The sequence below is a fragment of the Hevea brasiliensis genome, chromosome 9, assembly GCF_030052815.1.
Source record: "Hevea brasiliensis isolate MT/VB/25A 57/8 chromosome 9, ASM3005281v1, whole genome shotgun sequence".
NCBI lineage: Eukaryota > Viridiplantae > Streptophyta > Magnoliopsida > Malpighiales > Euphorbiaceae > Hevea > Hevea brasiliensis.
The window spans coordinates 10589318-10611534 of record NC_079501.1 but is presented as its reverse complement, the minus strand read 5'-3'; the positions used below and the strand labels follow the sequence as shown (position 1 = coordinate 10611534).

At 32.3% G+C, this 22217-nt stretch overlaps 3 protein-coding genes across 3 annotated transcripts; 1 reads left to right on the top strand and 2 right to left on the bottom strand.

The window, feature by feature from the left end:
* The first annotated feature begins 412 nt into the window (after window positions 1–412).
* LOC110643974 (serine/threonine-protein phosphatase PP2A catalytic subunit-like) lies at window positions 413–4963 on the top strand. Its single transcript, XM_021796522.2, has 7 exons — window positions 413–559; window positions 720–1152; window positions 1895–2009; window positions 3288–3396; window positions 3477–3554; window positions 4201–4392; window positions 4488–4963. The coding sequence occupies exons 2-7, from the start codon at window positions 900–902 to the stop codon at window positions 4659–4661; spliced, it is 921 nt and encodes a 306-aa protein (XP_021652214.1). The 5' UTR covers window positions 413–559; window positions 720–899; the 3' UTR covers window positions 4662–4963.
* A 234-nt stretch (window positions 4964–5197) lies between these two features.
* LOC110643975 (uncharacterized) lies at window positions 5198–8972 on the bottom strand. The gene is made up of 4 exons (XM_021796523.2): window positions 8808–8972; window positions 8591–8708; window positions 6494–6790; window positions 5198–5676 (listed from the first exon to the last, which is right to left on the bottom strand). Exons 1-4 carry the CDS (start codon window positions 8894–8896, stop codon window positions 5518–5520), a joined length of 663 nt encoding a protein of 220 aa, XP_021652215.2. The 5' UTR covers window positions 8897–8972; the 3' UTR covers window positions 5198–5517.
* A 5573-nt stretch (window positions 8973–14545) lies between these two features.
* Window positions 14546–16344, bottom strand: LOC110643985 (transcription factor MYB1R1). The gene is made up of 3 exons (XM_021796543.2): window positions 15859–16344; window positions 15566–15774; window positions 14546–15464 (listed from the first exon to the last, which is right to left on the bottom strand). The coding sequence occupies exons 1-3, from the start codon at window positions 16151–16153 to the stop codon at window positions 15033–15035; spliced, it is 936 nt and encodes a 311-aa protein (XP_021652235.1). The 5' UTR covers window positions 16154–16344; the 3' UTR covers window positions 14546–15032.
* Window positions 16345–22217: the final 5873 nt, after the last annotated feature.

The window sequence follows — 22217 nt, the reverse complement described above, 5'->3', positions numbered from 1 at the left end:
TTTATTATAAACGTTTGGTTCTTAAATTTTTATTATTATAAACACTTTTATTTTTTTCTAATGGTTAAATTGATAAAAATAACAGAAAATTAAATAGTTAATATAAATAAAAATAAAAAATAAATGATACATTTTTATGAATAAAATTTAAATAACTAATTTTAGCATTAAAAATAGTTAAATAATTATTTTTTAAAAAATTTATTAAAATAATTTTTATATTTATTTTATAATTCATAGAAGACTAATTTCAAAGTGATTATACTTTTCAATAATTCATTTTTTAATAATTAAATCTAAATTTTCTTATTAAAAATGCGTTGAATTTTACAACTGTGTAATTTAGGAGTATTAATGAACCCAGGAAAACAAAAATTAAGATCTCACAAAAAAATTAAGAACTAAAAAAAGAAGCTGAGCTGACACTTTTTTATCGCTGTACGATTTTGACTCGGCGGAGCCACCGGAGAGAGATAGCAAACCCTCGTTCCTTACAAGGAAACAAAAACAATTCCCAATTTCATGTGCATTTGAGTTTCATTTCGAGGCCTCAGACTTCGTGAGATGCCCTCTCATTTTTCTTTATTTTACGAATATTAATTATTATTATTGTTATTATTTTAACTCTCCCCCTTTTTTTTTTCCCCAATAATCATTGATACAACCCAACAAAAACACTCCAATACTAAATTTTATTTCGAAAATTTCTCATTTCGCAGAGAAGAAAACACAAAAGCATAGAGGGAGAGAGAGAGGAATGATAGAGAGATCTCCAAAAACGATTCGTTTTGCAAACTCAAACGTTTCCACAGATCGTTAGTCCTGGAAGCTTTTACGTTTATATTCTGATTTGAATTGAGAATATTGTTGTTGACCGTACGATCTTTGTATCGGAGAGGATGCCGTCGCAAGGGGATCTGGACCGTCAGATCGAGCACCTCATGGAGTGCAAGTCGTTGCCGGAGGCCGAGGTCAAGGCGCTATGTGATCAAGCCAGGGCGATTCTTGTCGAGGAGTGGAACGTGCAGCCGGTGAAATGTCCCGTAACCGTTTGCGGCGATATTCACGGGCAGTTCTACGATCTCATCGAACTCTTTAGGATAGGAGGGAATGCACCTGATACCAATTATCTCTTCATGGGCGACTATGTAGGTCTGTTTTCGATTCTTTTTTATACTTATTTTTCCGTGTATAAGATTCCGGACCTTGATTTTGTTTTTGGATTCTGGATTTGGACGTAGATTTTGTTTATTTGTTTAAATTTGTGTATTGCTGCTTTTAATTGTTTTTTGAAATCTATGCCTTTTGTATGATCAATGAATAGTTGATATATATTATATATATTGATACAAGTTCATTTATATTGTTGGATCTTCATATATGAGGATTTTGTGCCCCCCTTCCTCTTCCGTTTTTTTGCTGTGCTAATTGGCCCAATAAAGGGAATTGTTTAAGACGTGGAATCCAAAACTAATAGAGCTATGGGCACTAGCATTGATATTTGATTATTATTATTATTATTATTACTATTATTATTATTATTATTATAAACTTCCCCGTTTCTGATTTATGAAGTTCTGATGAACTGCTGAGAATTGGGGTGAGGATGTTTCAGAGGTTGTATTTTTTTTTAGGTTGCACTTTTAATTGTTATAACCTGTGTTTTATTTTTATTTGGACTAATAAGTGTATGATTGGCATTGATGTTGGAGTTGCTGTTGAGAAAAACTCCTTTAATGTGTTAGTGAGAGGCTTTTCTCAGCATTAATATCAATGATTACTGCTTCTTTCAATGGTTAAACCATGTTGGACATGGGTAGTCTGCTGAATTTTTTAGAAAGTTGCATTGATTTTTGTACAAGCATTTGTAATCTCCTCAATTACATCAATGCAGATCGTGGATACTATTCCGTGGAGACTGTCACACTCTTAGTGGCCCTGAAAGTTCGTTATAGAGATAGAATTACAATTCTTAGAGGAAACCATGAGAGCAGGCAGATTACTCAAGTGTAAGATCAAGTTTGAATATTATTTTACCATTTGAATTTGAATTATGCTATTATCAATTCTGCAGGAGAAGCAGGTTTCTTTATTTTCTGAGCTGAGTTTCTAAACAATAGAATTGAGTTATATATATATATATATATATATATATATATATATATACATTTGTCTATTCAATATTGCATGGTGACTCTTTATTTTGAAATATTGACACTAAAAGATATGGTGCTTGAGCACAATTGTCATATTTCTGGCCTTGGTGGGTTTTATTGGGTCCAGTGTGTCATTTTACCATGGTAGTGATTATGTGTGATTACATGGTAATCAGCTGGGTGTATCAGAAAATTTTGTCAGTTCAGAAGAGAACCTTTTTTCCATAACCTTGTTGAATTGAATTATAAAGCCAAATTCCACCCGGAAACTTTATGAAAAGGAATTTTCTATTCTCATGTGACAAGAAGTTTTGCATCACTGGATATAGGTAACATTAACAATGAATGACTACTTTGTATGGTAGTACAATGTTGTTGCAACAATATATCTTATCCTTCGGGGACATTGCTGGACCTCTACCCAACTATCAAGTCCCAATTAACTGATGTCAATAATTTTGATTCGACTCCTATACCTTCCTCAGGTAACTGAATTCACGTGTTTTTCCATATTTAAATTGTCACCCACATGGGTGTCAAACAGCACAAATATTGAACACTGCCATCTAGTCATCATACAAATATTCTGGGCCTATTTGATGATTGTTTTTTGCAAGTTGTAAATTTTGGATGCTATGCTTAATCACCCAAGGCAGTTTAAGGGTAGCAATACTAGACTGATGATACTGGCAGAGTGGCAGTGAACAAATTTGAGTGTTGCTAGAGTTAGCCGTGACCTATAGAAGATGAAAATGGTGGCAGTCTGGCAGGCTAGGGGATTTGGGCAGGTTGAGCCTGTTCAATTTCACTAAAAAAATTAAAAAAGGAAAAGGAGAAAGAGAACAATACCTTTTTTTTGTCTTATGAAACAAAAATTATAATTTTTATATATCATGAGAGCTTTTAACTAACCAAAATGAGTTAAAAAAAAGGGAATTCTAGATATAGATAATTTAACTGTCATGACAGTCATCTCCATTATTTGCAATAAAATTTGTTTATTATTTTTCTGCTAGAGACAGATTTTTTTTTTCATGAGCCTCTATGTCTCATGCATGCATGACCATTTGTATGATTGTTGACCATTTCAATTGCAATTTATATGGTTTTGGCTTTAATTCTACTTTTCAGGTATGGGTTCTACGATGAATGCTTGAGAAAATATGGAAATGCCAATGTATGGAAGTATTTCACTGACCTTTTCGATTATCTACCTCTAACAGCCCTCATTGAGAGTCAGGTTGGAGTTATAAATATTGCAGACTGTTTTGCTTAATGCAAGTGAATGACAGCCTTTGACTGCCAGAATTTATCTTGTAGGTCTTCTGTTTGCATGGTGGACTTTCACCATCTTTGGATACATTAGATAATATCCGAGCTTTGGACCGTATACAAGAGGTATGATTAATTGCTGTCAACCCGTGAACTAGTTTCTTAACAAGATATGTCAAAAGTATTACTTCTAAACTTGTTGTACCTGCTGACGAATTTGAAAACTAGCCTTAATGATGTACATCATGATTACTCTTGTGACTTACCATAAAAAAGCCCCATAAAGTTCAGTACTTATTTAGTACTTAATGCATATGATCCTTTGATTTTATAAACTCTGCACTTTGGTGATGGGGGTTATCAAGAACTCATTATTTGGTCTGAAACTGAATTAAAAGCTAAAATTTGATACCATGTATGTTAAAAACACAACTTTTTAAGCTGTTTAGGTAGCGAAGAATACATTTAACAAAAATAAATTAACCAAAAAGTCTTGTTAGCGTCGAGTCAGTGGTTTTCCCCTCTAATTTTCTCTTATAATTACTGTTCTTTTTTCATCATGGGTTAAATTAATATTCCTATTTAACGTTTCCTTTTTACCTGCTGCAGTGTTTTATTTAAAACATCTACTTCATTACTTTGCATGTATGCACAAGTCACTATAGAAGTATTTCTATGATTTTGTATGATTGTATTTTGCTACCCCTTAGATTTCTTCATTAATTATTACTCTGAAAATGATCACATCTTTTCTTTTTCTCTACACAAGTAGGTTCCACATGAAGGACCTATGTGCGATCTTTTGTGGTCCGATCCAGACGATCGATGTGGGTGGGGAATATCTCCCCGTGGTGCTGGCTATACATTTGGACAGGATATAGCTGCTCAGTTCAACCATACCAATGGGCTTACTCTGATTTCACGAGCTCACCAGCTTGTCATGGAAGGGTACAATTGGTGTCAGGTGAATGAGCCAGAGAAGGCATTACTTAAATATGTCTTTTCACAAACTTACAAGAAATGAATTGTATTATTGATGGTTATTTTAATTTCTCTCAGGAAAAGAACGTGGTTACTGTATTTAGTGCTCCTAATTATTGCTACCGGTGTGGGAATATGGCTGCTATTCTAGAGATTGGGGAGAACATGGACCAGAACTTTCTTCAATTTGATCCTGCACCTCGCCAAATTGAACCTGACACTACGCGCAAGACCCCTGATTATTTTTTATAATTTCCATATTTCTTCCGGCTGTTTGTAATTCTTGCTTGCTGCTGTATCACTGTAGATGTGTCTTAAAAAGGAATAGTTTTTGTTGTTTAAGGTGAGATTGATCAACGACATCATTCTTTGTTTGGCGTTTGTCCTCCTGCTGCTTTATTGATGTGCTCAAGTAAAACCCATAGGAAAATCGACAGAAGACACTAAAGGCCATTTGTCTTGTATATTTTCAGAGGGAAGCAGCAATAACATGGTATATCATGTTCTGTAATTTTACAATTTCAAGTTAGAGAGTTGGTTTTTGGGTGAGCAAATTGTATATTGCACTTCTCTTCCTACTCCCATGGGTTTCTGGATGCCTTACTTAGAAATGGTAGCTACAGACTGTAGAAAGCAAATGGCTAACGCCTGTACTGGGGTAGAAGAGAGCCAAGAAGGCAAGGACTAGAGTTTCCTGTTCCACAAAAGTGCTCAAGCTTGCTCTGTTAAAATATTGTTTTTATATAATAAAACATTACATATTTTGGCGTTGTAAAGAAAGCAGAAAATACATTCAAATGTGCCTTTCACGCAAAATTAATATGGTAGAAGCTTCGGCCATTTATCGTCAAATAAATACAATTATGGAATGTTTTATCTATGGTTTTGCAGCTGCTACAATTCGGAAAAATCACTAAATAAGAAAAGGAATAACTTTACCACTTAGCTACAAAAATCAGAAATAAGAATAGAACCAATTGCGAGCTGCACCTAGCGCAAGGTTAAACCCTCTTGTATGCGCGGATACTCTGACAGCATTGAAACTTCTTTTATCATTTAAATTTTACTTCAAATAGAGGACCACGTCTCAAGCCTTAAAAACTTCGAGTTAAAACCTGGAGTTCATCTGAATCCTCCCTCCCCCAACTCCTGACATGCTGAGAATCTGCTTTCTTCGAATGTACACAATTGAACCACTTATGAGGAACAAACCCAAAACAGCACCCTGCCCACCATGATTAAGAGCCCAAGCATCAATATTCACATTCTGCAATTTATTATTTATAATATATTAAAAATAAAAATTAAAAAAAAAAAAAAAATCTAGCAGAGTGCATACATTATTATCAACAATTTTGCCCTTGGAAATTTCAAAAATGGAAGTACTATGGATGAAAAAGCATGTTCAAAGTGTTGCTATAAATTACTTAAATATCAAAAAGAGAAGGCACATTTTTTTTCCTTGTAATAGGAATTTGAATACTAATACAGTTACTCAAGTCCTCATCATAACAACAGGAATTTCTAGTGCAAACTCATATGAGCCAAACCCTTAAGGCTCCACTTTGAGGTTTCAGTGTTGACTATATATCATATTGGCTACAATATTGATGTCAGACATTAATGAACAGCTATGATTTGAAACATTTAGAATAAACACAAAGATACAAGGCAACATCTCAACAGTCTCAAAAATGAGCTTCAAAATATTTTTGAACACACAAAGAATTCATATTCAATGTTGGTTAAAAGAGTAAAAAGAAGTATAAAGAAACACGTCATTTTTTTTTTTTTGGAATGTAAATAAACACAATTGCAAATAAAGGATCAAGACTCAATAGATATAGGCCATGGCTAAGTGCACACTGCAAAAGATCAGATTCATCATAACATTTTGACCCAAAATTCTTTGAACACCTAACACTTTATTATCCTTAAGTATTGGGCAGTTCAACGATACTGGAGCAAAATTTCATGATGAATCTCATTATTTGCACAAGATCCCTTAAATAAGAATTGAGTGCATTTAAAAAGATAATAAAATTGCACAAAAGGAAGGGAAATAAAAAATGACATTAACGTACCTCAAAACCAACTACTGACAACTTCTCTTCATTAGCAGGAATTATACAGCTTCTATAAGTAATATAAACCTGTGATCCATCCTCTAATGTGGATAAATCATCCAGTAAACTTCTATGCTTGTTTGGAACAGTGTCATGCAATGTTGCATGTGGATTTGTGTTTTCATTAGAGATCTCTATAGCAGATCGACTATTCTGAGACTTATTCTCATTTCCATTCTTTGTACCATCTTTAATTTCAACACACTTCAAAGGGATACGATAACCAGTCTCACTGCAACGATATCTTTCATCATTCTGCAAGAGAAAGGAAAATGAACACTGCAACTAAGTCCAAAGAAAGGCATGCTCTCCAGGAGACAGAATGTAGAATCGCTAAAACTAAACAGGATACTTAGCATGTAAAACAGTATTTATAATGCATATACATAATCGTAACTTACAAGTTAGGACTAAGAAGCATATGCATGAGTTCCCAATATCGCCACATTTTAAGTATTAAACATGAAATGTGAAACAAAAGCACAAATGATGGCTCATCAACTATCAAATGTTAAATACTGAGGTGTGCTGATCCAAACTACTTTATCAGAAGTAAATATGGTGGTTTTTTTTTGGCTCCTAATCGACAGAAGGATAGTTATAAAACAATATACTTGAGATGCAAATGTTTCATACTTTTCATTTTCATATATAAAAGGTTAAATAGGACATGGCAATTTCTTTTCCTCTCAGGCCAATACACACAAACCACCCCCACAACCACATCCCCCCCCCCAAAAAAAAAAAAAAAAGTACCGTCTTGTGTTGTTCACTATGTGTTCTTTTGCTCTAAATTTATAGTTGAATTTCATGAGACTCAATAGGCAAATTTTTTGTATTTGATTACGGGTTATCATGTTCACTTCTGCATTTTGCTACCAAGTGTAAGATTTTTGTATGTTTAAATTTTATATAGTGGATGCTAGGGTGTTAATCATCAACCATTTTTTGATTTCTCTAAGTTTGTGCTCCAATACCAATTATTTGTTTAACAAACTTATGAACCCTTATTTGGGTTTACCAAATGGAAGAAATAACATGGGATTAAAAAATGATACTGATGTGGAAAAGATAAAATCATCAGATTCTGCAGCAGTTAATGTTGATGATGCACAAATAATAACATGGCTGTAGCATCAAACATTAGGTTAAAAAATGGTGATATGCACAAATTTTTTACAAGAGGAATTTTCTTCAAGTTGAACTTAAAATAACAATTTGGCAGGCATGGATGAATACCAATTACCATATGTTCTGTTATTGTTATACTAGGAGCATCAAGTTAAATGACTCCCTTCTAGAGGAAATCCATATTTGAATGAAATTGGAGAATTTCTTGCAATAAAAAATAATTTGGAGGGTTTTGGATAGATTGCTTCAAAAAGCTTATAGAGAGTTGGGAAGGAAAAAAAAAAAAAAAAATTCAACCCTATATCCTGTTAAGCTGGACAACTTCCAAGGAACACAGATATTAGTCAGGACTCAGGAGGTATCATACTGATTAATGAACATACTTTATCCTCAATCGCTCTATTAACTTCAATAAACTAAATTCCCAGAAGACAAAGCAAGCATTTGGATGTTAATTATGCTATCTTGCTGATTCCATTGAGTTCTCATTTATACGAAAGAACCATGATAAGTGGAAGCTTCACGAAATCAAGATTTTTTTTCCCAAAAAAAAAAAAAAGGATATGTAAAATGACTGAAAAAATATCAGTATTAACTTCCAGCAACTTTTACAAGAGATCCTCTGTAACCTACACAAACTCAACTCACAACTTTCAATTTTCTCAAATTATAGCTTGCTGCTTAAATTAGAAACAAACAGTTTATATCTAAACAATTAAACTATTGTATCTGATTAAGCACAAAATTGAGTGATTGACACAGAATCACTAAAATCAATTGAACAATTCTTATGCCCAAAGCTTTCCCGGCTAAATCAATCGAATTAACTTAAAATACTAACATTTATCGAACACTATAGATCAGTAGATCACCTTAAAAGAAAATTAAATTAAAAAAGAAAGAAGAAGAAGGAGAAGAAGAAACCTTCTCAGAGTAGAGGCAGGGAACGCAGGCGCCAGAAGGAGAGCAATCGAAGGTAAGGTTACTTCCACGAGGCTTTTCTTTGAAACCAAGTAAGATTCTGCCGCCAACGCCACCATTTCTGTTTCAATAATAATAATAATAATAATAATAATAACATATTAAAATCCATCCAAAATTTGAAGTTTAATTTCATTAGATCACACACAAATTTGCTTACGCTGTGTGATGAGAGGCGTGAATGGAAGGTACAGAGAGCAGAACCAGAGCTAGCAGAAGAAGAATCACTTGTGAAATCCATTTGTCCATCCCTCCCTCTTTTCCCTGCGTTTCTTCGAGCCTGTTTTGTTTGTAGGAATGGTTTTGTATTTTTATTTTATTATTAATCCACGAAGAAATTCAACGAAGTTTAATTACGCAAGGCCCATGGGCCCCTCGTACCAAAGAGAAAGTTCCGCCTTCGAACATTTTATTTTTTTCAATAATTACACCCTAACATATTTTTTAAAGCTCCGCTCATATTTGATTTTTTTTTTTTTGTATTTAGTTTTTAAGCTACATGTTAATTTTGATGCTCATATTAGAATCTTATTCCATTATGTTTTGGAATGGAAATTGAAACCCAAACATATATATATTATTTATTAGTTATGTTTATATAATTTAGTTTAAAATAAATTAATATTAATAATATTATAGTTATTATTTATTTATTATAATACATAGAATAAACATACAATTTAAAAAAAAAATAATTGTAGAGTATAGTTATAAAAGAAAATAGTAGTAATGATTGTTTAAAAAAGTAACAAAAAATATGTCTAATATTATTCTTAAGGCAATAGGTTTAGTATGTAAAAACAATGTATATGCATATTGTTTTAAAATATTTTTAATTATTAAAAAATAAATTAAATATAAGCAAAGCAAATTTAATTATTTATTATTTATAATTATACATTTAATAGACTAACAACTCTAAATAGATATTATAAAAAGTTTATAAATATTATTTTTAAATATTTTAAAAGATAATAAATATTATTATTATAACAAAAAATAATAATTTTAATCAAAATTTTACCATTGTAAAGTAGTGTTTATAGGAAAAAAAATAATAAAGTAAAATTTATTTTATCATAAAATAATATAATCTTAAAACTGATTTAAGAAAAATAATTATAATGAATACAAATTAAACAATTAAATAATTAAAAATAATTAAATTGAAAATAAAAAAGTAAAAACTATATAAAAATCAATTTATTTATGAACATATAAATGGCTTAAATATTAAAATAAACAAACAAATAAATAAAAATCTAAAAATTCAATTAATAAAATATAATATCTATATAAAAATTTAAACAGATTCAAGCATTCATTTTAATTCAAAAAATTCAATTAATTAAAAAAAATATTATAGCGAGTTAGAGATTAAGATATCTCATGTAAAAATTAAAAAGAAAATATTAATTTTTAATAATAAAATAAAAAAAAGACACTAAAAATAAAGAAATGTAATAGGGAAAATTATCACAATATTATTATTAATCTATAAATTTCAAAATTATTTCAATAATAATAATAATAATTAAATAATTTGAAAGCAATTAAAATTAAAATATAAATTGAAATAAGAAAAAATAATTTGAATTGATATATATATATATATATATTAAAATTATTTGTTATATTAAGATTTAAAACTTGTTTTTTTCATAAATTTTATTTGAAAGAGGATTATTTGATGTATGTATATTGATTGTCGTCTGACAATTATAATTAGAAATTATAAAAATAATAATATTTTTAACTTCTCCACTCTCCATAATTAACACATGTTATATGTAATAGGAAAAAAATAAAAAAGCAGGAGTAGACTGGTAGAGAGAATTTTTCACTTTGCTTTTCTTTAATAATAATAATAATAATAATAATAATAATAATGAATAAAAAGGATAACATTGTATTTTACTGTTCCTTATAAACAGTAAAAATGTTGATTGTTTTAGTATAAAAGAATAATTTGGAAACTATGTTTATTACCAAATCAGCACGCAAATGATGCCTTCTTGGCTTTTCCTTTTCTTTCTTTTAAATTAGTGACCACTTCAGGCATATATATGTGGATAGTAGAGGCCCAGAGAGTCCACAGTTGGGAAGTGGGTTTATTTTCCTTCTTGTTGCCCAATAATTCCTCCAAAGAAAGCAGACTTCCTCAGCAAAATTATTATTATTATTTTATTTTTTTTTTTTTGCAGTTGTCCAATACCTCTGCTCAGCTGTGATGAAGAAAGACAAAAAAGGAGGGCAATTCTTGGAGCAGGAAAACAATAAAGAAATTTGGAGTTTGTTTCCTATCAGGCTTAGATGAAGAAGCACCTGGGACCATGCCATGCTACGATGCTTTTGAAGCCTATACCTTTCAGTGGGACATGTTTGGTTAAAGAAGCGGAGAGGAGCGTTCAACAAAGCATTGAATCATTAGAATCTTGTTCAAAGCTTTTACTTTTTTCCCCTTGTTTTGTTGAAGTAACTGGAGTATCTTGGTAAAGCCAAAAATAATGCATAAGCAAAGTACTCCACTTTCTCAAACTGGAAAGCAAGTCCTGATCCTGCATTGCTTTCTCTTTAATAATACATATTAGCTAAAGACAAACCATTATACTTGAAATCTAGTTAAAATATTATCCGACATTGCTCTCTAAATTATTGATTAATATAGATATCATCACGAATTTATGATGTTTGTCCTCTTTCTAGTGTTTTCAATTTAGCTAATTGTGATGAGTAATTGAATGTTGGCAAACAATGATGGCTCAATAAGCACATGAGCATGAGATAATCTGTAACTTTAGCGTTTAGGTTTGGATAAGTTGAGATTAAAAGTCGCCTCTTCTTATCAATTATCTCCTATAGGCCGGCCAATAAAGGATAAAAAAGAGAAAATGGACCCGGAAATTGACTAACTTCTTTATTAGGATCCCACATTCGCTATATATTGCTATCAAACCCAGAATTATTTGAAGAAAGGTATTCCTGCACTTTCTGATATAGCAATAGTGTGGTCCTGTTGATGATTCTCTATAGCTACCTCTCGGAAAATATAATAATGAATTTAAAATATGTCACGCAATAAAAGTTAGCTGGGGTGGTGCTGGAATGGAATTTGCCATCATAATTCAAAATTGGTTTCTTGGGATAGGTCATTTTCTCGATTTTCCAGTTGCCTAATTCTGAAAATTGTTAGAACCACACTCACCCCACCCCACAACCCAACACCCCTCCAAAACAAAGCTTGCAATTTGGTGATGCTAAATCACTTTTTGGAAAAGTAAATTTTTGTATTGAATTACTGTTCCATGTAATTCCATATAAAATGGATGATTAATCTATTTTTTGTAGGCAACATGATTAGTTTATTACCATAAACAACAACTTAATTAAATTCCCACTACCTTATTATTTCTCTGCTATATCCGCAGCTTTCAGTGGGTTGATTCTTTGTAAATATAGGGCAGGGCTATGGCCAACAAAGCTAGAAACAAAAAGAAATGTCTTTGTGAGAAAACCATGGACTTGGTGGTAAACATTGTTAAACTGTCATCAATCTCTCTTGCTAGCATGAGTTTAAGATCAGCCCTGAGAAGACTGCCAGCAACTTCCACTGGACGGCTCGTGCCGATGACGGGAACAGTCGATGCCGTAAACATATCATCTGCGTCTCAACAGCTCCCTGCAAGAAATATCAACTCACTAGGACTGGAGGAGGATGCTATGAACAATATTGATGCAAAAGCTTCGAACTATATCAGAAGGATACGAGAGACGAATTTAAAAGATTTGAACTCGGCATAGCCCATTCAAATTACTAGATAATGGTGATCGATCTTATTCTTTCTGTTCGATCCCATTCTTTCTGTTCTGCTTTCTTCCTTTTCACGAAAACAAATCAAGAAACTCATCCAAAGGGGAAATGATTGTGTCTTATTTATTGCTGATGTATTGTCCCCTTTGGGCCCAATTAATCAGGAACTTTGTTTTCAGGGAGGATATATATATATATAGAGAGAGAGAGCACTAATTCCCACAGGAACTTGTGGCTAGATATCTGATCTGAATTTGCTTTGTTAATTCCGGTTTAAGGGCATTTTGCATGTATATATGAAGGCAGGTTCGAAAGTAGCTTGCAGTTTCCTACTCATTATTGAATATCTCTTTGTGTTGGATCGAAATGTTGCTATAGCTACAGCCTTTCTTAGGAGAGAAGGGAAGCACATTTTAAGCCATGTTAGCTAAGCTAGAAAACTTTGGGATAAAGATAAACCAAGAAGAACAATGAAAGAAATAAGAAAAAAAAATATAGTATGACCCTTCACTGCTCCAGGGCTTCGAGCTCATGTTATTTTCTCCACTTCATTTTTCTTTCCATTCGATGCAGGATCTGATGATAAGAGATCACCACCAGCAAAAATTGCGACCAAGGGATATAGAGTCATATTGTGTTTGAAAAAAGGGGTAGTTTAGCTTCAGAATATGACACATGAGATCCCCCATTATTGCCATGCTGCAATATATAATGATCTGGAATAGCAAAACATCTCTACTTGTAGCTCTACAACAAAAATGTTTATCAAGTACAGAAGCTGATAATTTGGGACAAGTACAATTCTAACGTCTATTGTTTGCTAACAAATGCTATCATTTGCCGCTAGTTCATAACAAATTATGCGTTTGCTTTTATTTATGTATCTCTAAAAATATTTTATAAATTAAAAAAAAATGCATCCATGCCAAATTTGTTACAAGTTTGTTTGACTTTTAAAGACCAAAAAGGTAGACATAATATTAATTATTTGCCTTTATCTGAAAATCAAATCCTTCATTAATTATCTAGCCTAAAAGATAGGTTTGTTGATTATTCCTTGATTTATTTCCAAAATTATCAAAATTATGAATAATTATTTGATATAATTATTATACGTACAATGAATGTATTTTTATTAATGAACATAATAGAATTTAGGTAAAACTCACTATGATCAACACTTAGAATAAAATTATGGTGTGTATGCGGAGATGTTTGGTTAATTGGTGAAAAGATGGTGATGGCGATGATGCCGAATTGAATGCCCTAATAAGCAAATTGCAAGATATGAAAATCATATTATTTAAACAAACCATTACTAGCTAGCTCCTATGATTGATAAAATATATTGAATTAATGGATTGTGTTGCTTATATATATATATATATATATATATATATATATATATATATATATATATATATATAACTAAGAATGAATATAATTGTGTTCTGCTTTGGAGCAGTCACTTTTTTAACCTCATCCAAACATTTTCACCATCCATTTTATAACATAAATATTTTCTTAGGATGGGAAAACTCAGTTTCAAGAAGAGTTTGTAGTTGGGAACCAGAAAAGCAGAAACTCATAAAGTTTAATAATTAGAATACAAAACGAAAAGATCAGGATAAAGGCTGGAAGCCTAGAAAGTTTTTAAAGCTCGACTTGACTGATTCTTTACTTTCTTCTTCTTCTTTTTTTTAAGAAAAAAGTTGGCCGCAAAATTGAAAAATGAAAATAAAAAAGAAAATGTGAAACAGCAGAAAATCAAACCACCAGAAAAAGCTTTCTCATTTCCCTCTGATAAAATCAAACCCAGAATCTGATAGAGATTCTATATAAAAGTTTGGACACAGGAGTTTACCTCCATCGGGACTCCTAGTTTGGACAAATATGGTTATAATAAATGAGCCCAACTTGTGGATTCTTGGCTTAGGATAGCCACAGAAGCTTGCCCCTAACTTGATTATCAGTCTGGACAAAAATGATTACAAAGTCATAGATACCTGTTTGCGGTGTCTCTTTCCTTAAAGTAAATGAATGAAAGGAAATCCAAATCATTCTTCATCACATAAAACACAAGACCAAAGCATCGAATTGGAAATTCACATTAACAGAATATATATTACAAGCTTCTTCATCAGATATTTTGTTCCCCTGTTCGAAGTCCTAAAACAACATCAGCTAGCCTACCATTACTAGTAGTAGCAGAAGAAGACCATATTGAATGCTAAGAGTGCTGGGCCCCCTATCCCTTCACCGCAAAAAGCAAGCAGACAAAATAAACAAGAATCCAATATGTCTTCCCCGCAAAAGAAAACGACATACCATCTTTTTCCCCCCTCCTTACAACCTGTACAAACAAGGAATCACCTAAATCACCTACTAGCTAGTAAGAATCTGCTAATAATTAACCTACCTTTTTTCTCCTACTTTTTTTTTTTTTTCCCTTCTTCTCATTTTAATTATTAGCTAATCCCAAATTTTCAATTTCCATAAGAAATAAACGACACCTTTACATCACCCGCCCCCCATTTTTATGTATGATCATATATGCATAATTGCATATATTCTTCAAGCAACACTTATGATGCTGTCACCACCAGACATGGCCTGAAAAGCTGAAGATTGTGACGTTGTAGACGCCGTCGGCGACTGCTCCTCTGATGAAGGAGTAGAGAGCTTCAGTGACAGTGGTACGAGTTCGTTGGTGGGACTCTTCTGGTTCAAGTTGAGATCAGCCATTTTTGAAGATGGAGGAACCGGGATGATTGGTATTGGACGAAGGAGCTTCGGTGACTTACTGAGTTTGGAGCTGCTTGATCCTAATGAGAGCTTATCCACAGAGTTGTCGCCGGTGACCGGTAACACTACATGGCGAAGCGATACTGGGAAATTTGACATGGGAAATCCTCCAATATTATTGCACAAGAGTGGCTGTGGTGGCAGCGGTAGAGCCGCAGTTTCTTGGTGGACTTGCTCTTCTTCCATTGATGAACCCAAGAACTGTAAATTGAAGCCTCAGAATCATCTAATAAAACATTAACATATAGCGATAGCAATAGAAAAGATGGATACATAATACACATAGCTATGATGAGACCTACTGTATCAGTGGTGATATCAAATAGACTAGATCGGCGGCGGCGACGATTGTGGTTGTTTCGCCGGAGAAAGTACTTTTGAGCATGACTAGCCACCTGGGTAGGCGTACGTGTCTTCACAAAGTTTCTTGAAATTCCTCTCCAATCTCCTTTCCCTACTTTCTGCAACCCTAACAGGAAAAGCCTGTGTTCTTCCTCAGTCCACGGTACCCCTAAAATAAAATCCAACCCAGAAAAATAAATAAATAAAATCAGATAATTGATATTTACTAGTACTAATATTTCTAATCAAATACCTCTCTTGCGTTCGCGGCTCCTGCCTGACGCGTGAACGACGTCGTCAGATTCATAACCGGCGGCGACATCAGCGTTGGGGTCCTGAGGCTGCTGCTCATACTGGGAGAGATTATTCATACTAACGCTCTTTCGAAAGGAAGCGCCTTCCGTCATGACTCTGACACCAAAAAGCATGATACCATTCTCTCCTCCTTTGGCGGCGGCGCCACCACTAGGACCACAACCAATAGAGCTCTCCCCGCATGTCCGAGAGTTATGGCCGTTGTTTCCACACTGGGAGCAACTGCGAGACATCCTTGGACTTGGATGATGGTGTGAGAATCAAACGTTTGAAGAGGAAGAGAGAAATAATATCGTGTATCCCATGCAAGAGAAGGAAAGGGAAAATTGAGAAATGGTGAGGGAAGGCTGACTCGGCTGATATAGTAGTTTAAAGAGCAGTTTTTAGGGCTAAGGGATTTGGTTGTGTTTAAACAAATAAATACTAGCATATTGAATCACAAAGGCATTGCTGCGCTTTTATCATGTGCGGAATTCATTTTGATCATTATCTCTTGACCGTCCATTGTCTTGACTTTGTAATATCGATCATGATTTCTTGACCGTCCATTATTTTGACTTCGTAATGTCGATATAAACAAGAACCATTGTTACAGTGATGTCCCACCCTTTAATTCTTGGGCAATGTCCACGCAACAATGTTTGGTCTTTTCTTTTTAAATGCAGTTTTGTGATATATATTAAATATTAAATGTGTGTATATTCATATTAAGTTTCCACCAACCTGGCTTTACTCATTGGTTTCTTCCTTTGGGTTTCTATATTAATTTAATATTTAATGACATTATAATTCATTGATACCAAATACTTAAATGCAGAATATAATTTTTGATCTATTTACATGGTTAATATTTAAATACAAGAAGTTTACTTTTAAAGTATAAGACTAAAATACATAAAATTATTTTTTTTAATTAAATTTTTAATTTTTAAGTGAATTGATATTTCAATAATTAAGATAATCATAAAATGCGAGCAACGGGGCGTAACTCTGATATCCAAGACACTCTTAGTAAAAAAATTACTTATCTAATTATATCAGTGATAATCATTATTATTTTTAAAATATAAATTTTAAAATGTCTGTCATGATTATAATCACACTCACTAAATAACTCAATAAAATAAATTCATAATTTCACTCGATCATAAAATTCTTAATCTTAATAAAATATTATTTAAAAGACTTATATAAATAATATATCATTTTTTTTTCATACAAAAAATTATAGATATATATATCCAAATAATGATGTTATTTGAGCTGTGCAATACAAGTTTAATTTGTGCGATGATGTTGAGAGTTATACAATCAGTGGGAAATGTCTGCTCACTAATTGAAACTATTGCAATATTAAAAAGAAAAATAAAATAAAATAAAAGGGATGGTGGAGGAGCAGAGTGTCTCTCTACCGTCAACTGGGCATATTCTCTTCGTTGTCTCTTCTTAGTGTCCTCCCCTTATTTAATCACCCTATCATGGTGTGGCAGTGGTGGTGGACGATAAGAGAGCATGCGGGCCCACCCATCGTCAACACTTCCCGTATCCCTTCATTGCCAAACAACACCTTACCCCGGATCGCTCACCCTTTTACCTCGACCTTTCTTTATGGCTGTGGTGGAGATTGCTTTTTGCTCTATTTTGCCCCTTTTTTTCCTTGGTGGGCCAACCCTTTCGATTTCTCTCCTAAGACAACAAGTCGTTTGGATTCTCAATCTTCACGGTCCAATAGTGGCAGACCACTGAAGCAATGAGAAATTAACGCATTGGACAGTGATATGAATAAAGAAGAAATGAAAGGTGAGTGTAGAAATGCTTTTGGAGAGCACGTGTTCCTCACTTGCATAGATGGTTTTTTCTTAATGAGAATGAATTAATAAGGTGGGTTCGTGTCCGGAAGTGAAGTGGTGGGCTTTGTTTTGTCAAAAATCAAAATGCCATCTGAGTCGATGCGTACGTTGTTAGGTCACTTCGATGCGCACGAAATTATGGCGGCTAATATTGCTCGTGAGCTAATCATACAGTGCATCCAATGCATTAATTTCTGGTGTTCTTGAGATATAATTTTTTATTTTTTATATTTTTAAATAATAAAATTATAATTTTTTATAAAAAAAATATATATTTTTTAAAATACGCAATAATTTCACATTGTATTTCTTTTAAAAAATTTTAAAGCAGGGAATAATAATAATAATTTTTTGAACCTAAGCACACCAATATCATTTAAAGGTAGCATAGGCGATATAGACAGCATTCCTAAACACATATAGAACCCACAATTTAATATAAATTAAGATTTAATTAAAATTATAAATTCTATGCCTTGTTTGATATTTTATTATTTTATTAAATGTTAATTAATTAAATAATATACATATCGTAAGTTTTGGGGTAAGTAATTTGTAATTGTTAAGAATTAAGGGAACCAATGGTGGTGGTGAATAATTAGGCCAAGGATGGGGACTAAAACCAACCTCGAAAAGAAAGGTTGATTAGGCATTAGTTTTAAGAAAAATTTTGTACCACCCAATCCGTAGACTCTCCCTCCCATTCATTGAAAGAGAAAGTGTTGTTTGATGTTCATATGCGACTTTAATTTACTTTCACGTATATCACATGATTGGATTTGGATTAATCACATGGATTGAACACATAGTGGATGATAACATCACCTATAAGCATGCATGCATCTAAAATATCTAATCCACATTCCCCAATCATACCATTTTTAGCTTTGGCTACCCTACAAATGTTCTTTAAATTAATTACATAATGAGAAAGTCTATCTGGGTTGGCGATTGTAATTAATCATTCATATTTATATATATAGCTATAAATAGCTAATTATTGAAATGAAAGCCAAATCATCCTTTAATTTATAAAGAAGAAAAAAAATTGATATAATTAAGAGCCAGATGGGATACATTTTCAAAACCTATAAGATAAGATGAGAAAAGATGGGGTGCATTTTCAAATCTTATAAGATAAGATAAGAAGATAACTGCAATACTGGACTATCAGAGAATCCATAGCCATTCAATCAAATGGCAGAATTGCATCAATGTTGTATATAATATGTGATGGGGATATGGAGCGGGGACTTATGAACATGGGCCAACAAAAAACTGAATCAAGGCTTGGAAGTATCCAAGTGGACACTTGAAGCATCAATAAAGAGGATTCCTTGTTGCTGAAGGATAAACTTCATCAGATAAATTGCAATGGCAACGAAATATTAAAAAAAAAAAAAATTCTTAAATCAGATGAAGAGATGAATCATGATTGAAACGAGGCATTAATAATGTAGCTAAGTTAGCACCAAACAAGGAGACAGGAGTAAGCATGCGCTTGATGAAGTACAAGCAAGAGGTAATTGAGAGAGTAATTAAATTAACAAGTAGCTGGGTTTGATGGTCCTAGAAAGCTTAAAAATCAGCGTAGGATGAAGAGTCTCTATCTATCGCATTCATTTCTAATTTCAATTCGCCTAAAATCAGTAATTAAATCATCACCCACCTTAAAAAGTCCTAGGAAAATCCATGCCCATGCACTGCTTTGGCACGCAGTTTTTGCCAGGACCACCCTATCCTTTCCGACAGCCTCAGCTTATGTGATACTGACTTTTCATCTCTTCTCTCTCAACTCTCAACCATAGTGTTTCGTTTGGTTACATCATTAATACGTTAAATGTAATCTCCATTTCTTGAAAAAAACTAAAAATTTAAACAAATAAAAATATTATATATATTCAAAATTACTATGAGATTTTTTTATGTAAAATTTAGATTGATTTCTTTTTTTTCTTTTAAGTTGACAATATCAATGTGGCATCAAACAAGTTGACTGATAGATTTTAATTTTAAATTAAAAATTATAGGTTTCAACCGATAGATTATTTAACCTTGACTATTATTTACGGTGAATTTTTGTCATTGGCTGGCTAGTTACTGACCAACTCTCCTTGTGGGTATCCATATCTTCCAGGATTCTCCCATTGACTTATTGTACGCGGTTTTAGATGTCTTACCGTCACCTTCTTATTATCTTGTGTATTTATATATAGACTAGCTTGTATTGTTGATCATGCGCTTGCACAGCAATTTCGTACATCTCCTCAGTTTCAATTGCGCATAGAATCTTTCTTTATTTATTAATTATAGTCTATGAATCGACTAAAAAATAAAAACATTGTATGCGGACTGAAATATGCAGAAGACAGTATTTCCTATTCAATTACCGAGAGAGGGCTCTTCCTTTAAAAAAAAATATATTTTTTTTATTTTTCCTATTTTTTCTCATAGTTTCTCATTCCTTTCCTTTGATTTTTCCTTTATATCGCCACATATGAATATTTCCAGCAGTAATAATTTTTTTATTTTTTTAATTATTATTTTTTTTTTCTAATAACTCTTAAATTTAGATCCATTTAAAATAAATTTTAAGCATTTCTCATCATATCTATAATTATTTATAAATTTTAAGTAAATAAATTCTCATATTTATATCCATTAATAGATCTTAAGTTTTTGTAATGTTTTCTCACTCTTAATAGAGTTTTTATATATTTTTTTATGAAATATTTTTTTTAGAATAATACCATGCAAATATAATTCTTTTAATTAAAAATATAAATTTAAAAGTTATCTAATAGAATTCATAAAATAATTATAGAGTCAAGTAGAATGCATAACTTTTCTATTTATCAATTTATATAGTGTTGTCTCAAAATAGTCCAAGAGGAGGGTGAATTGGACTTTAACAATTTTTCGGCCCTTGCTTATAGCCTAATGAAAAATTGTGGCTTTGTTCAACTAGGTGCTTCTTAATATATAATGACAGTGATATGTATTTTAATAAAGTGTCCCTAAGTTGCAAGTCAAGCTTTAATCAATATTTATGGCTATCAAAACATGCATCACAAAACTTTCAACTAATTTCTCATCATACTCATAAATCCTCAAATATACCAACTCAATATATTCAATCAACATTCAAGGTCATGTATAAAAATTAAATTGCACAAAAGTAAAGAGGTTAAGGTTAGAGAGATCAAACACAATAATTTTTATAGTGGTTTGGCTTACCTAGCCTACATCCACTCTCTAAAAGAATCCTCTTTGAGTCTTCTCTCCACTATTTGCTCTTTTAAAGGCAAGAGACCAAAAGTCCTTTACACTTTTTCAACACTAAGCTTTTACCAAGGTAGCTTGAACCCTTCACAGGTGCTATCTCAAGCACTTACTCTCTCTCAAGCTTCAATAGATGCTTGTACAACCTCTCTTAAATGCAACTTAATGTTTTAACACTCACTCTTACTCAATACAAATCAAACTATAAAGAAGAGATGAGTTAATTTGCCAATGGTAGCTCAAAGTCTTTAAAGCTCTTGAATGAAAGCAATAAATGAAAATCAATGTTGGAGTTCAAATGTAAGCTTTCATAAAAAATAAAATAAAGTAAAGAAGGTATATTTATAGTCCCAAATCATTTTAGATCGTTTGAAACCTTTTTGGAATGTTATACACACTGCTCAAGATAAAATGGCCGTTATTTTGTCTTGTTGTGCGAAGTTGAGCAGCTCTGATCATTTAGCAAACTAATGAAATTTTGGCAACAGCAGTAAACTAGTTAGTAAACTAATGTTTTAGCAAACACATTAGCAAACTAATATTTTAGCAAAGCAGTTAGCAAACTAAGTCAACAGCTGCATGTCTCAACTTGTAATATTTAAAAACAAAGATTTAGACCTTAAAAGAAAAATAAGTTCCAATAGCAGTATCCAAGGTCATGATGAGAAAAGTAATCAGAAAATAAAGTTTTATTTTTGAGCTCCATTCGACTAAATTCTCATCTATTCTTTTCACATAAGACCTAAGACTCAATCTCTAACTCTATGACTTTCATACCTTTACTTTGAGTCTTGGCTTTCATAATCTTGTTCTTTTCTCATTTTGGATTTGTCTTGAGGAGTATTCTTCCTCCTTAGATGCAACTTCAAAAATTCTTTATGAATAAGAAAAGGAATCTACACATCACTTTAAAGTTGAATTAGACAGATTCTGTTTGAGTTTTGTTATCATCAAAATCAATGCTCATTTTGAGCTACACGGGGTCAACAATCTCCCCCTTTTTGATGATGACAAAATTCAATTGAATCATCAATCAAGAATCAATAAAAATGAGCGTAAGATTATATATATCCAAGCAAGTTAGTATGCAGAACAATGCTCCCCCTAAATATATGCACATAATTCTAAGATAATTTTCAGCTATACAAAAGCTCCCCCTGAGTTT